The sequence below is a fragment of the Aspergillus caelatus genome (genome assembly GCF_009193585.1).
Source record: "Aspergillus caelatus strain CBS 763.97 unplaced genomic scaffold BDV27scaffold_135, whole genome shotgun sequence".
NCBI lineage: Eukaryota > Fungi > Ascomycota > Eurotiomycetes > Eurotiales > Aspergillaceae > Aspergillus > Aspergillus caelatus.
In genome coordinates, this window is record NW_022475398.1 from 66,979 (window position 1) to 81,682 (window position 14,704).

The following is a 14,704-nucleotide window of genomic DNA, read 5'->3' on the forward strand; positions in this document are numbered from 1 at the left end:
GAAATAGTACAACTTTATTAAGATATCCAGGAACGTATCTTCGGATTCAGATATGGTCCACTTATTAAGTCCCGTTCCGCTAGGTTACGCCACGATGACGCCATAGAAAAAGGAACGAATAAATAATCTCGAAAATAATTCTGTTTTTGTGGCATGGAAATCTGGATTCAACTTCAACTGATTCGTTAACTATAACCCGAGGACTCATCATGGTAGATGAGGGTGTCGTCGTGCCGTTGGTGGGCGCCTTACAAGCCTGCGTCTCCGTTCTGCTGACCATGAGCTACGGGGTCGCAGCGCAAAGGTTTCGATTGATTCAAGAGTCCTCGATCAATGATATGGCTGGACTGGGGGTCAAGTTGTTTCTCCCAGCTTTAATCATTATCAATCTAGGCGAACAGCTGCAACTTGGAAATGCGTTGAACTACATCCCCGTTCTCAGTACTGCTCCCCCATCCTATCTCGAAAATCAATAATAACCTCTCCATTGCCAGTTTGGTCCATTCTCTACACGTGTGCCTCAATCGGCCTGGCATATTTCGTCTCTAGGGGATTGAAGCTCCCGCGCTGGGTGACGCCTGCCTGCGCATTCAACAACACGACCTCGCTGCCGCTCCTCTTGTTGCAATCGCTGGAAAGCGTGGGGAGTCTAAAACCGATTATTAAAGACGGTGATACCGAGTCCGAAGCTATCTCTCGTGCCCAAAGCTACTTTCTTCTCTGCGCTGTAGTTAGTAAAACGATCGGTTACGCCGTTGGTCCCAAGCTACTTCAGGACGGTAACGAGTCATCCACCAATCCAGAGAATCAAGAAGCAGACGACACCAATCCTGAAACACAAAATGGCACCACTGGACACGGTCATGTCGATGAGGAAACATCCCTTCTTCCACAGCGAGCGCAAAAAGCCCGCCGCAACATTTCAAACAGCATCCGGCACGGAACCCAGCGCATTTCATCTATGTTACCCAAGCGCATCCGACAGAGGCTTATGGCCCCATTTGAGTCCCCGTTCGCCGATGTGGCGATCGCATGCACCGTTATCGGTGTGGTTTTAGGTCTGGTGCCGCAGTTGCATAAAGCATTCTTCAACAAATACGAGGACGGCGGGATTTTCAACGCTTGGCTGACGTCGAGTGTTAAGAACATTGGCAAGTTGTTCACGACGTTCCAGATCTTTGTGGTGGGGTGTAAGCTGGGCGTTAGCTTCGAGAAGATGAAAACTAGCGGTGATTCGGGGCGAATGCCTCTGAAGGCGATTGGGACAATCTTTCTCGTTCGTTTGGTGATATGGCCAGCGTAGGTTTCTCTTGGTATGGGGTTCGCATCACTTTCATATTGCTAACGTGTGATTTTACAGACTTAGCATAGCCGTTGTGTATGGCTTGGCTAAGAAGACCAATATTGTGTTGACTGATCCTATCCTATGGTTCAGTTTGATGCTCATGCCGGCTGGACCCCCAGCGTTGGTCATATCCGGACTGGCTGAGTTGGCTCAGATTTCGGAACTGGAGAAGATGGCTATTGCCAAATCGTTGACTGTAAGTGATGAAACATCTGGGTCACCCGAGTGTTCTCGCGCTAATGCGTGCAGGCGATGTACGTGTTATCGCCATTTGTATGCTTCAGCATCACGGGCGCTCTGAAAGCGTCTCAAGCGGCACTGGAGCAGAGGAACTCCGCATAAACACGGTGCTTTGGGATTGTATATAAAGTCTAGAATTATGTATATATATAAGAGATATAAACATTATTATAGACCGGTTAAAGAGAGTGTATGTATTAAGTAGTATTCAATACAAGGTCCAAAATGACGCTTAGACAGTACTCCAATTCATTTGCATCCCCTTTCATTCAATATCATAGGCTTGAACCGGATTCATCGCAAGTAGCCAAGTGCGGGCGAATGATTTACTTCTTTGCAAATAATCAGCGTCATATAAAACCCAATCATCTATAGCTATACTTACTCCGCAGTTCTTGCACTGGCAGGCCTCGCCACAAGTGCAGCTCTGGGGACCGGAGCAGCCGCAGGTATTTCCGCAATCACAGGCCATCGTGAAATCTCAGGTAACGTTGCAGATAGTATATGTAAGATGCAGCAGTAATAGAGTAGATCCGTGCAGATTATAGCTTGACGTTGATCTTCAATAACCTCATGTTGTTGAGTGGTTCGCCAGATTTATATAACCCGCAGCGGCAACAAAATGTGGGGAAACCGAATAAGCATCATGATGAGATCAGAGACCATGATCTTTTTGTTTTTCTGTCATACTTTTACAGCATTGACCCATTCTTACGATTGGACATTTGTTCCGTCATTGTGTCGGCCGAGTTTCAGTTTCCCCATTTGTCGTGTATTAACCATGGGTTGTAGGGTTACTACTACTTGTACTACTAGACTGACGTCGCGTCTAGAGCTCCACGTACGAAAGCAGTATGGGGAGACGATCGGGTTGTTCCGGAGATACCGTCTTGGTAGAACTCAAGAACTTGTATGATAAAACATAATCTTCGTTCCGGAAACGTCCTTTTCTAACGGCCCTCAAGATAGCACTAAATTACTGTAGACCGCTATTATGACTCTTCCCCCGCGGGAGAATGGGCTTTCTCCTGCATTGATTGTCCCCACCAGAGTCAACTTCAGTGGTACCAGATGGCTTGACTCCACCGTTGACGTGGGTTTCAGGAGTTCTTGACAGGTACAGTTGCAGATTAGGAGATCGGGTAGCAGCAGTTTGAGTGATATCCTGCGGGGCAGAATGGGTTTAACATCCACATATAATAATTAAGAACTAAAAGGCATACATACTGAGTACGGAGTAGGTTTATTGACCGGCACACACCCATAGTTGGCATACTTCAAGTGGATCACCTGAAGTGCTCAGCAATGATATGATACTAAGATAGGAGGAGCACATGAAGCGGGTCAACCACTCATTTGACAGGAATTTCTTTTTTTCTCCATTTTTACCTTTTCATGTCTGGTCTCAAACATCCCTGAGATGGTCTGGTGCAGGTGATGCGTTGGTATGTCGTTGATCGTTGGCCCGTTTCGAATGTCCCCTTGAATACCCGTTCATTAGCCTGCGATCGAGGCTTTAGTATCCTTGCTTCCACATCAGTCTCTCTTTAGGTGGTTTAGACTTGAATTATTGAGCTACCTTGATTTTCTTTTTCCTATTCTTACTCTGGCGTTTAGAAAAGGGGAGTATTGTCAGCTGGATTCATGACCAGTGTTCAGATGATGGTCTCCTTATCTGGACTTTGAGATAGAAGCCGATTAATTCGCGCACTTGGGTTACATTACTACTAGTAGGTACGGAGTAATGGGCTTTGCGTTTCAAGGTGACTAGTAAAACCTCCAGGAATATTTTTGCACTACAAAGGTGAGTAAGTCGAAGCTTTCTATCTCTCTCTATATACTTCCAGGTATACTTATCTGTCCTGGAAACTGTCATGGAATAATATTATTATAGTAATTCCCCAGTACTGGATAGGGTTACCTGCTAGATCCTGGTCTAGTAGTAAAGGGACTATGAACTGGGAAAAGAACGGGAAAAATGACAGAGATTACACAGTGGAAAATCAATAAATAAATAAGAGGTGTGGTGGACAAATGCATCAAACGGTACCTAATCTATTTTATTGGAATTAAATTATTTAAAGCCAAAAGCAATGGATGTCGTGACTTCCTCGCCCCACGGAGTTTAGAATAAGAGAAGCCGCCGATGTTCTTCAACCTCGACTCTCCAACTTCTGTCGCTTTATCCACCAACATCTCCAGACCCTTTGCTCTCCCCCCTTGTCTTACGGTTTCATGTTTTGATACTTCACAAGTATCTTTAGACATTTCCTCCTTTACGATCGAAACCCCACGACTTCTCCCGACGACTTGGCGCCTTCCGCCCGGGTTCTTACCTCAACCCCCCCAGTGTTCCCCAAGTCCGATAAGACCTCCGCCCGTCGATTCTAGGAAATTCTTACCTTCTACCCACCACCAGAAGCTGTAACAAAGCAATATCTACCTTCTATCTACCGAGCCTAACTTGGTCGACTCACGGAAGCCAAGAATTGACGGTTCTTCGGCCTGTGACGAGCTTCAACATTAGGTCTGACCTGAGGCAGTATCAGTGACCCCCCACTGATATAGGTCTGCTCCCCTGGTTCTTCTACAGAGCCAGGTGAAAGGGCAGATCTACCAAGCATTCGATCTGGCAGACCATCCCTTCGCCTATATACCCTCCTCCACCGCTCCCGACCGCCCTGACCCTCCTATCCCCTCCGAACCTACGTCGTCCTACCCGAGAAGCGCTGCCGCTTCCGATAGCATCCTGTCGTCATCCCGCTCAGATCCCTCCGTCGACAGCTCCTACCCAGCCGTCGGTGCTACTGGAAATTTCTATCTGTCATCCACCCGCCGCCGCCGTCGCCGCCCGAGTACCCCTGGCGTATCTGGATCCAACATCGAGGGAGCAGGAGGTCTTACCGGAGATCATACGGCAAGTGAAGCCGGTGTCTCAGAACAAAGTATCGTACACACAAATACCGCAGAGGGCCACTCGCCGTCCCCCAAGCGAAGGCGCCTGACAAATATGCGTCCCGATGGGGTTTCAAGTGCAAATGGTCCCTCCCACGTGTCTAACGGCTCCGTTGCCTCGCCGTCTCACAAGGTGGGTCTTTCCCACTCCTTGAACGGCCAGGCTTCGTACGCTTCCTCTAACGGCGACCTTCATACGAATGGAGTACAGAAGTCCTCGGTTAGCCCTCCATCCTATTTCGGACATGACCGCGAAGAAGTGACGCGCATCCTCATTCAAAGTTTGTATGAGCTCGGCTATAATGGAGCAGCTTCACTATTGAGCAAGGAGAGTGGCTATCAGTTGGAGAGCCCGGCAGTTGCTACATTCAGAGGTGCAGTACTTGCAGGACGTTGGGCGGAGGCGGAGCGAATTTTGGTACAGTCGTTCTATCCGGATGGGACGAGGCGGGGGACGAGCGGCGACGGTGACCACCTTCCGACGAAGGAGAGGTTGGTATTGGTGGAAAATGCGGAAATGAATGAGATGCTCTTCTATTTGCGACAACAGAAGTTTTTGGAACTGCTAGAGGCTCGTAATCTTTCTGCGGCTCTGACCGTTCTTCGGCATGAGTTAACGCCGCTTAATTATGATATCGCGCGTTTACATGCTCTATCCAGGTGAGTGGCTCTTAAGACCACAAGTCTCGTTTCTCCGAAGCATTTAGACTGACACGGACGACAGCCTTCTTATGTGTCCTCCGGAACATCTTCATGATCAAGCCGGCTGGGATGGTTCGATAAGTTCTTCTCGTGAGAGATTGTTATCGGAGTTATCAAGTACGTTGTTTCCGAAAATCCATGGCGTCAATAAATCTTATGGCCGGGACTAACAGCAGACATAGAATCTATATCGCCGTCAGTCATGATTCCTGACAACCGTCTCGCGATATTACTGGACCATGTCAAGCAAAATCAGATCAACCAGTGCTTATACCACAACACAGCAAGTCCGCCATCGTTATATTCTGATCACATGTGCGATCAGGCGGACTTTCCGTCTCGACCGGGGATCGAATTAAGTCAGCATTCGGATGAGGTCTGGTACTGTCAATTCTCCCATGATGGCACAAAGTTAGTCACGGCAGGCCGCGACCACAGTGTCATTATCTACGACACCAGCACTTTTGCTGTGCTGCATAAGTTGATGGAACATGATGACGGTGTTGCGCATGCTTGTTGGAGCCCGGATGACTCTAAACTCATTACTTGCTCTCAGGATAAAACGGCCCGTGTGTGGAGTGTAGATGTAAGTTTCTCTTCTTACAATCCGGACCCTATTGTGACTAACTGTTATACAGACTGGGCGATGCCTATTGACCATTAATCACCATCGACAGCCAGTTACCGCTGCAGCCTGGGCTGCAGACGGGGACTCTTTTGTGACCGCCTCTCTTGACAAAGGCTCGCACCTATGCCATTGGAGTATGCGCGGTCATGCTCTGCACATGTGGCAGGGTGACTTCCGCGTACAGGATTGTGCCATCACGCCTGATGGACGACGCCTCATCGCTGCCGATATTGAAGAGAAGATCCATGTGTATAACTTCCTCACCCACGAAGAGGAGTATTGTCTGGCTTTGAAAAGCAAGCCCACATCGGTTGCAGTCAGCAAAGATTCCCGCCACATGCTTGTGAACTTGTCAGAGGGTCAAATACAACTCATTGATATTGACACGACCGATGTAATCCGGCGTTTTCAAGGACAAAAACAGGGTTCTTTTGTCATCCGGAGTGCTTTCGGAGGAGCTGCAGAGAATTTCGTCGTCAGTGGAAGCGAAGGTAAACTCGTTCTGCGTCAATATTTGCTCATGTCTCTTCACTAACTGTTCTAAAGATTCTCGAGTTTATGTATGGCATAAAGAAAATGGAACCCTGGTAGAAACTCTGGAGGGCCACATTGCTGGGTGTGTAAACGCAATCTCCTGGAACCCTACAAATCCCGGATTGTTCGCTTCTGCAGGAGATGATTGCTTGGTTAGAATGTAAGCCTCCATCAGTCTTCTCTTTTTTCAGCTTCGAAACTCACAAGTTCAGTTGGACCCGGGAGCGCGACGCGAACCCTCACACTACGGCTCGGACACAGCGAGCGACATCGGCAAGCGGTTTCGCCCGCACGAGTGCTCTACGATCAACATCGAGCTTCTAACGAACTCCCGCTGGAAGAAGCCTATTGTTACCATTTTTGAAGATTGATTATTTGTGCATATCACGGGATGTACTGGGAGCTTTTGGACTCAAAAGACAGGCTTTTCTTTGTTATGCCTTTAGTTCCTGCCCTTTCAATCTTTCCCGAACCTTTCTGCATATACACATTTCCTGGTCCTTGGTGGTCCGTTCTGGCATTACTGATTGATACGTGATTTCCATTTGCGCTTATTGAGCAATAATTAATTGCCCCTGCCTTGCACTGATGTGTTGGGGACGGCACACATCACATATGGTTTCCTTTTTTTAGTTTCTCATCACATACACAGGTTACACGGTGCTTCTTAGGGTTCGCTTTTTACTTCTCGTTTGGGTGATCTGGAAGGTTCGGACAACATGCGGGATTGGGCTGGTGTGAGTGGGATTTGCTTGGTTGTTCTTCATTTCTTCTCTTTATCTATCTCTCCTGTCTCCACAATTTGTTGGTTTCAGCATACCACCATCTTACTCTGATTCCACTCTCCATTGGTAGAGTCTGCATCATAGGTGCTTTATATATATAAATAAAGTCAGCTTGGTCTGCCTGATGACATATTCTTTCACAATCTCTTTCATCTCGCGGAGCGCCGAGAAGTGGCAATTCACTCTGGGACCTACTAATAGTCTACGGGCTATGCTCACAAAGAAAACCAATATAGAAGAACAAAGTGATCAGTTGAATAGATTTGAATAATAGAATCACCTAAATGGAAGCAGCAAATCCCCGAATTCAATAATCATGAATGATAGATATCCCGCATAGCTAAAACTCCTTTTTCAAAATGATAACAGACGTAACGGGGAAGGAAAGAAGATGTTGGAGGTTGGATTCTCTCCCGACCCTATATTTTGGTGTATTTGGAGTGTATCTGGGATTCGTTAGTGAGTACTATTTATGGACGTGATATGAGGTGGATTTGAGACATACCAATTTGTGTATGTTCCCTTTTCCTCCACGCTGGTGTTGGTCTTTTCCTTTCTCCCTTTCTTATTTTTATGCGGTTTACGGAGCTGGTACTAGTGATTGGCCCGTGTGTGGAGAGTGGATTCTGTTGGTGGTATAGATGAGGATGGTTATGAGGTTTATGAAAGGAGATCGGCGACTGCAGGTTTTGTTTTGTTAGATATTGATCTGGGCCTGCTGGGGATGGAGTAACTTGATTTAGGGGGGGCTTACCGTTCATAGGCATCTCATCGATCTGTGTGGAGTAGTACAATTCGATATCACGGAGGATCCGCACGTCATCGCTGGTAACGAAGTTGATGGCGACACCCTTCCTTCCGAAACGACCACTACGACCGATACGGTGGATGTAGTTTTCACGGTTGGTGGGGAGATCATAGTTGATAACCAGGGAGACCTGTTGAACGTCGATACCACGGGCCCAGACGTCGGTCGAGATAAGCACTCGCGAGTTACCCTGGCGGAAGTCCTGCATGATACTGTCACGTTCCTTCTGGGGCATTTCGCCATGCATGCTGGACACGGTGAAGTTGGCCTCGCGCATCTTGTCCGTCAGCCAGTCGACCTTGCGGCGCGTGTTGCAGAAGATCACGGCCTGGGTGATAGTGAGTGTATCGTAGAGATCGCAGAGCGTGTCGAATTTCCATTCTTCCTTCTCCACTGCGATGAAGTACTGCTTGATGCCTTCCAGAGTCAACTCGTCACGCTTGACCAGCACGCGCACGGGGTCGGTCATGAACTTCGTCGTCATGTCCAGGACGTCGTAGGGGAGGGTCGCGGAAACGACCACCACCTGTGTGGCCGGGGGCAGGTAGCGGTAGACGTCGTAGATTTGTTCGCGGAAACCGCGGTTGAGCAGCTCGTCGGCTTCATCCAGCACCAGCATCTTTATGTGGCGGGTGCGCAGGTGGCGCCGACGGATCATATCCGCGACACGACCAGGAGTACCGGAAACGACGTGCTGTCCGTAGTCCAGCTTCCGGATGTCCTCGCCGATATTCGTGCCTCCGATGCAAGCGTGGCATTGCACGTTCATGTAGTCACCGAGCGCCATGATGACGGACTGGATCTGCGTGGCAAGTTCGCGAGTGGGAGATAGCACGAGCGCTTGGCTCTCGCGCACAACGGTATCGATAACCTGCAGGATACTGATCGAGAAGGTAGCGGTTTTACCAGTACCGGACTGCGCCTGGGCGATCGTGTCGCGGCCTTTGCAGATCTGCACGATGGCTCGCGATTGCACTGCCGATGGAGACTCGTAGCCATAAGCGTAGATACCGCGCAGGAGGCTCTCCTTCAAGTGCATGTCCTCGAAGGTCGGAGCAACCGTCACCTCCTTGGAGGTGTTGAACTCCATCCGGTCTGAATTTGCGCCTTTTGTCAGTATACATGTATTTCGTGGTATGTAGCTATGATCCATACCGTCTGCCCGTCTGTCAATGCCGTCCGCCATTTTGAATTCACTGGTTCCACTAGAGATTGAGAAAGAATAATATCAATTCGCGCGATAGTGGTGGCCCCTCTAGTTAATGTGAGGTCTCGATCAAGCTTCTACCGCGACTTTTCCTGGAGCGCCACCGCCCGCATCACGTGATCCCCACTCGCCGCAAAGCTTCTCATGAACAGCGACGAGTTGCCGATATCATTACGGAACTTGGAGAATCACATCTTTTGCCCGGGAACAGTCGTTGTTGGGACTGTATACTCACCATGCTTCTCGAAGACCAAAGATTTATCCACGAGGATCTCGAGAGGCTAGAGCAGGCTATTGCGGATCGCGTTGCCGATGAGCCTCGTAACGTACGTTTGCTCTCCGTTTCTACACATTGTATTCTCAGCTAATCAACTCTCACTATAGATTAGGGATCGCTTAGCCCGTGACCATGAAATCGGCCAGTTTCTGGACCGCATAGACGAACAGTCGAAGAGACTACTAGACATATACAAAGACGCGGACGGCGCACGCGAGAGGGAAATCCAGGCTATCTCGACCGGCGACCAATTCGACGAGTTCTACAAGCAACTAGACGAGATCAAAGATTTTCACAAGCGCTATCCCAATGAGCCCGTGGAGAACTTGGAGCGAGCATACAAGCGCCATGAGGGCGAGCCGATCGGAATGGACATCGATAACTTGTTTACGGGTGAAGAAGGCTTCGGACAGTTCTTGGACCTTACGAAAGCGCACGAAGATTACCTGAACCTGCCTGGCGTTAAACGGTTAACGTACGTTCAGTACCTCGAGGTGTTTGACGCTTTCACGCCCCCTCAGATGCTTATCAAGCGGCCCAATAAGCTGTCCGATAAGTACTTCCAGTATGTTGGTGAGCTTGCGGCATATTTGGAAGGATTTATCAAGAAGATTAGACCTTTGCAGGACTCGGATAAGCTTTTTGGTAGCTTTGATGAGGAGTTTGAGAAGCAATGGGCGGCTAATGAGGTTCCTGGGTGGTCGGATGAGGCGGCTCAGAATGGCCCTCAGGGTCCGCAGACTGAAGGATCTGGAGAAGGAATTTGGTGCGCTGCTTGTGAGAAGGAGTTTAAGAACGAGAACGTCTACAAGAATCACTTGACAGGCAAGAAACACATTCGGGCCGCCGAGGCTAAAAAGGCTTCCGGTGACTCTGGCGAGAAGCCAGCAACAGCAAACGGTGTTTCGGCCGTTGCTTCTCGTTTGAAGGAACGCGCTGTGGCAGAGCGTGAGCATCGTGTTCGGTCGTTGGCAAAGGTGTTGGATGCCGAGCGTCAAGCCACGCGGATCAACGTTGAGCGGAAGCAGGGTATGACTGAGAGAGAACGTCAAATGGAACTCGAGGCGCTGCTGGCAGAATCTGAAAATGCCGGTGGCGATCGTGCAGGCGATCAATCTGACGATGATGGAGATGACCGGATCTACAACCCCCTTAAGCTGCCGCTTGCTTGGGATGGAAAGCCCATTCCTTACTGGCTGTACAAGCTGCACGGTTTGGGTGTTGAGTACCCCTGTGAGATCTGCGGTAACTTCGTGTACATGGGTCGTCGCGCCTTTGACAAGCACTTTTCGGAAGGCTTGCATATCTGGGGTCTGAAGTGTTTGGGTATCACCTCGAATACGAACCTTTTCCGCGAAATCACTAGGATCGACGACGCCCTTCGATTGTGGGAAAAGCTTGAGCATGACCGCAAGAAGGACAAGGACAGCCGCGACAACGTCGTGCAGATGGAGGACGCAGAGGGCAATGTGATGCCGGAAAGGATCTACTTGGAGTATGTTTTCTCTTCTTTACGATGTGGCGAGAATTGTGCTAACGTTTACCAGTCTTCAAAAGCAAGGCATTCTGTAGCCGCTGCTCCCTCTGCGTATTACGTATATTCTCCTATATCCACATATCTTACGTTTAAAAGCCTGGAGTTTGACGGTTGTTTTCTTCATTTCCGTAGGGTCTCATACCATTGGGTTGTCTGGCTGGGAATAATAGCTTTATCAGTGCATGGCCTTACGCGCCTCATGTATTCTACATAAGATTTTACTGTCATCAACAAGACAAGACTATCTCACAATTCTTTCATTGTTTTGTAACGATGTTTTCATATGAAGACCCATTTTCTGAAGACCTATCACGTGCTTTCGCGATCCATGGACGCGGTCCCGTGTGGTTTCCCTGAGATTTCGCGTCAAGTCTGTCACTCAAGTTGCGTCCTGTCTCCAGTGCCTTTGTGCTTGATGTACACTACCTTTGGTGAAAATGACACCATGGTCTTGAACGAGCTGTCCAAACTAGCTGTAATTATGTCCTAAAGTTTGCCTGTGGCTTGAAACCGTCCGCCTGCAACGGCACACATAGATGGGCTTCAAATTTTCCCATTTGTGTGATTTACTTTCCTCTCTCGAAAATAATAAGATTTTGAAAGCTAGTGCTGGAGCAAGAAACCATGACCCAGATGTTCAGACGGTAACGCGGTGGTTCAAGCAACATGGCAGACGGCTGCGCGATAAAGACACCGACCAGTTGGCCGTCCTCTCGTGCCTGTTCCCAGAGAAGCGGACAGACAGAGTTTACTGGTTACAGGATACATCCCTGGCAAGGGTAATAGGTCGATGTCTTCTTCTTGGGTCATCGCGACGGGAAGAGCTCGAGCGATGGCGCGTTTCCGGGGGCATAGATCTAGCACAATGTGTGGAGAACGTCATGCGACAGACCGAAAACCACATCCCCGAAGACCAGGAGGTAACCGTCGAGGAGATTGATGATGCTTTGAATAGAGTTGCGTCTCGATGCAGACTCTCCGGTCCCCGCGTGCGTAGACAACGGGCAGCGGTTGATGTCGATGAGGCGCTGTCTCCTCTATATCGGCGATTGAGCAGTAGAGATGCTAAATGGCTGACTCGCATGATACTCAAGAATTACTCTCCTGTGACTTTGCCGCGAAATTTGACGCTGAAGAGCTTTCATTTCCTGCTCCCGCATCTTTTGCTTTTTCAGGACTCTTTTGAGACGACCCTGAATATGCTTGTGTCAGAGCCTATTAGTCACTTTCCACCACATCCAGAGCCAGGGCTAGCCAGGGACTTGGGGATTATAGCAATGCAACATTTGAGTCCAGTGATTGGCATTAAGATCGGACGACTTGACTACTACAAGGCTCGGAGTATCAAACACTGCTGTCAGATGATTGGCCGCCGTCGTATGAGTATAGAGAGGAAGTATGATGGCGAATACTGTCAAATACACGTTGATCTCTCGAAGCCTTCTAGGTCTATTCAGATATTCTCGAAGAGCGGTAAAGATTCCACTGCAGACAGGTCCGGGATCCATTCCGTTGTTAGAGATTCCCTGAGAATAGGAAGGCCGGGATGCAAATTCTCTAGTCGGTGTATTCTCGAAGGTGAGCTACTTGTCTGGAGCGATCGACATGGCAAAATTATGGATTTCCATAAGCTACGCAAGTTTATCGCCCGTTCTGGCACTTTCATTGGGACAGAGAATGATTCCCCGTAAGTAAATAAAACCAAGCTGTTTGAAGCGATGTAATCTGACTTGGGCTAGGCCACAACCTTATGAGCATTTGATGATCGTATTTTTCGATATCCTCTTCCTTGACGAAGACGTTTGTTTGAAGAAACCACACCGAGAGCGACGATTGCTATTGAAAGATCTAGTCCAAGTAATTGAAGGCCGTGCAGATATTTCTCAACAACGAATCCTAGACTTCTGCCGACCTGGGAGTCAAACGCAGCTAGAAAATATCTTCGCCAAGGGCGTCGCTCAGCGATGGGAAGGGTTTGTCTTAAAGGGCTGCGAAGACCCATACTTCACCATCTTTCCCAGCCGAGGAAATGGCTCCATAGGCCGCTGGATCAAACTTAAGAAAGACTACATCCCAGGTCTAGGCGATACAGTAGACCTTGCGATCGTCGGCGGAAGTTATCATTCTCGAGACGCCGCTGGCTTAAAGCAGATCCATAAGTTATTGTGGACACATTTCTTCATTGGCTGTCTCCTCAATAAAGAGGATGTTTTGCAGTCCAGATCTAAGCCCAAATTTCGGGTGGTCGGTGTAATTAACCGCCATTGCATGAGCGTGAAGAACATGCAGATCCTCAATCAGTTTGGGGAGTATACTGCCTGCGGCATTGATTCAGGACATGGTTTCGATATAGAGTATGGAGCAGGCAATATTACCGGCATGGATGCTGTTTTCACAACTCCTTTTGTTGTCGAGATGCTAGGTAGCGGGTTCGAGAAACCATCAGGCGCCAGGTATTATACGCTTCGTTTCCCGAGGATCGTGAAGATCCATTGGGATAGGTCGTTTGAAGATGCTGCATCGTTTTCAGAGCTACAGCTTCTAGCTGACGATGCCCAGGCAGTCCCTTCAGAAGAGCTAGCGCAAGAAGAAACCGAATGGAATAAACGTCTGAAGCTGGGGAACGGCTCGTCGGCATATATAGCCAGTCGATCCCAGAGCTTGACCAGCTCTTCAGGAGTGACCCAAAGTCCAGTAAAAGGGCATATATCAAACGCGTCTACAAGCACACCAGCCGATGAGGTGTGCTTACATAACTATTCAAGCAGTTCCGTGAAAAGAAGCAGCGAAAGAACCCCAGCAACCACACATACTATCCCTATCTACATTGATGAGACAATGGCATCAATGTCCCCATCTGAGGATTCAGACACCCATGGCAACTTCCTGACAAGCAATAAAAATCTCTCATCGCACCAAGACTCCCGCCAACAAAAGAACAAGTCTTCCATGACCAACTCTACGAGGTCTAAGCAAAGCAAATCAACCAACCAGCCCGATAACAACAATATAGCAGCGTACTCAGACATATCATCTACAATGACCAATACCTCTACACAAGACCCCAAAACCATCACAAAGCAGGTAAAGCCTGGAAATGCCACCAAATCTCCATTAACCACCGTCCCGATCCACATACACAATAACCCATCCACCCTAGGGCAATCCTCCAACAACTCACTCCCCTTAGCCCTCACCCCGAATCTCAACACCTTCCTCAAATCCCTCCTATCAAGATCACCCAAGACACAGTCACCAACCACTTCAACGCTAGTTATTCTTCTCCTAAACCGCACGCGAACACCCCTAGGCCAAACCCTCCTCGATCTCACCACCACCCTCTATAAGAGGTTTCAAGTCCTTTCTCATTCCCCCAAACACTTACAAACTGGGAGTATATTTCTCCTTGATTCGTCCCTCCTAGACCTGGGCACAGACATGGCCGATCCCAGATCCTGCCTACGAATATCATGGGAGGATATCGGGAGGAGGTATTTTTATGCTTGTGTTTCGTGGGGTTTGAAGGGTGGGGTGGAGACGATACCTTGTACGCCTATGGATGAGAGTCCTGGAGGGGTTCTCGATCAGGGGGTTAGGGTTTCTGTTGAGTTTGATAGGAGGGTTATGGGTGTTTTGGAGTCGGTTGGGGCTCTGGGGGATGGGGGATGATAGTGGACCTTCGGGTT

General features: G+C 48.7%; 6 protein-coding genes across 6 annotated transcripts; 4 read left to right on the forward strand and 2 right to left on the reverse strand.

Moving 5' to 3' along the window:
- The first annotated feature begins 160 nt into the window (after positions 1-160).
- On the forward strand, positions 161-1,769 carry BDV27DRAFT_15955 (Auxin Efflux Carrier superfamily). Its single transcript, XM_032072887.1, has 4 exons — positions 161-441; positions 495-1,299; positions 1,361-1,541; positions 1,595-1,769. The coding sequence occupies exons 1-4, from the start codon at positions 210-212 to the stop codon at positions 1,685-1,687; spliced, it is 1,311 nt and encodes a 436-aa protein (XP_031925745.1). The 5' UTR covers positions 161-209; the 3' UTR covers positions 1,688-1,769.
- BDV27DRAFT_131167 (uncharacterized protein) lies at positions 1,723-2,318 on the reverse strand (the record flags this gene model as incomplete). The annotated part of the gene is made up of 1 exon (XM_032067569.1): positions 1,723-2,318. A coding segment is annotated over exon 1 (203 nt), but the record flags the coding sequence as incomplete, so codon positions are not given.
- A 601-nt stretch (positions 2,319-2,919) lies between these two features.
- On the forward strand, positions 2,920-6,728 carry BDV27DRAFT_146786 (WD40-repeat-containing domain protein; the record flags this gene model as incomplete). The annotated part of the gene is made up of 7 exons (XM_032070639.1): positions 2,920-3,030; positions 4,179-5,200; positions 5,265-5,359; positions 5,425-5,828; positions 5,881-6,361; positions 6,417-6,564; positions 6,617-6,728. 7 exons carry the CDS (start codon positions 2,920-2,922, stop codon positions 6,726-6,728), a joined length of 2,373 nt encoding a protein of 790 aa, XP_031925747.1.
- A 730-nt stretch (positions 6,729-7,458) lies between these two features.
- On the reverse strand, positions 7,459-9,246 carry BDV27DRAFT_131170 (ATP-dependent RNA helicase eIF4A). The gene is made up of 4 exons (XM_032067570.1): positions 9,153-9,246; positions 7,944-9,092; positions 7,695-7,869; positions 7,459-7,635 (listed from the first exon to the last, which is right to left on the reverse strand). Exons 1-3 carry the CDS (start codon positions 9,181-9,183, stop codon positions 7,850-7,852), a joined length of 1,200 nt encoding a protein of 399 aa, XP_031925748.1. The 5' UTR covers positions 9,184-9,246; the 3' UTR covers positions 7,459-7,635; positions 7,695-7,849.
- Positions 9,247-9,396: 150 nt separating this feature from the next.
- Positions 9,397-11,263, forward strand: BDV27DRAFT_15985 (SF3a splicing factor complex subunit PRP9). The gene is made up of 3 exons (XM_032072942.1): positions 9,397-9,530; positions 9,589-10,976; positions 11,029-11,263. The coding sequence occupies exons 1-3, from the start codon at positions 9,441-9,443 to the stop codon at positions 11,051-11,053; spliced, it is 1,503 nt and encodes a 500-aa protein (XP_031925749.1). The 5' UTR covers positions 9,397-9,440; the 3' UTR covers positions 11,054-11,263.
- Positions 11,264-11,554: 291 nt separating this feature from the next.
- On the forward strand, positions 11,555-14,687 carry BDV27DRAFT_166032 (ATP dependent DNA ligase domain protein; the record flags this gene model as incomplete). The annotated part of the gene is made up of 2 exons (XM_032074088.1): positions 11,555-12,705; positions 12,758-14,687. The coding sequence occupies 2 exons, from the start codon at positions 11,555-11,557 to the stop codon at positions 14,685-14,687; spliced, it is 3,081 nt and encodes a 1,026-aa protein (XP_031925750.1).
- Positions 14,688-14,704: the final 17 nt, after the last annotated feature.

Bases quoted from the DNA above. Each gene is read 5' to 3' on its own strand.
- BDV27DRAFT_15955 (XM_032072887.1), top strand. From the start codon at position 210: ATGGTAGATGAGGGTGTCGTCGTGCCGTTGGTGGGCGCCTTACAAGCC. The intron at 442-494 runs GTACTGCTCCCC...CTCCATTGCCAG, and splicing joins GAACTACATCCCCGTTCTCA to TTTGGTCCATTCTCTACACG. The intron at 1,300-1,360 runs GTAGGTTTCTCT...GTGATTTTACAG, and splicing joins CGTTTGGTGATATGGCCAGC to ACTTAGCATAGCCGTTGTGT.
- BDV27DRAFT_131170 (XM_032067570.1), bottom strand. From the start codon at position 9,183: ATGGCGGACGGCATTGACAGACGGGCAGACG. The intron at 9,093-9,152 runs GTATGGATCATA...GCGCAAATTCAG, and splicing joins CATTGACAGACGGGCAGACG to ACCGGATGGAGTTCAACACC. The intron at 7,870-7,943 runs GTAAGCCCCCCC...CAAAACCTGCAG, and splicing joins CGATGAGATGCCTATGAACG to TCGCCGATCTCCTTTCATAA.
- BDV27DRAFT_15985 (XM_032072942.1), top strand. From the start codon at position 9,441: ATGCTTCTCGAAGACCAAAGATTTATCCACGAGGATCTCGAGAGGCTA. The intron at 9,531-9,588 runs GTACGTTTGCTC...CTCTCACTATAG, and splicing joins TTGCCGATGAGCCTCGTAAC to ATTAGGGATCGCTTAGCCCG. The intron at 10,977-11,028 runs GTATGTTTTCTC...AACGTTTACCAG, and splicing joins CCGGAAAGGATCTACTTGGA to TCTTCAAAAGCAAGGCATTC.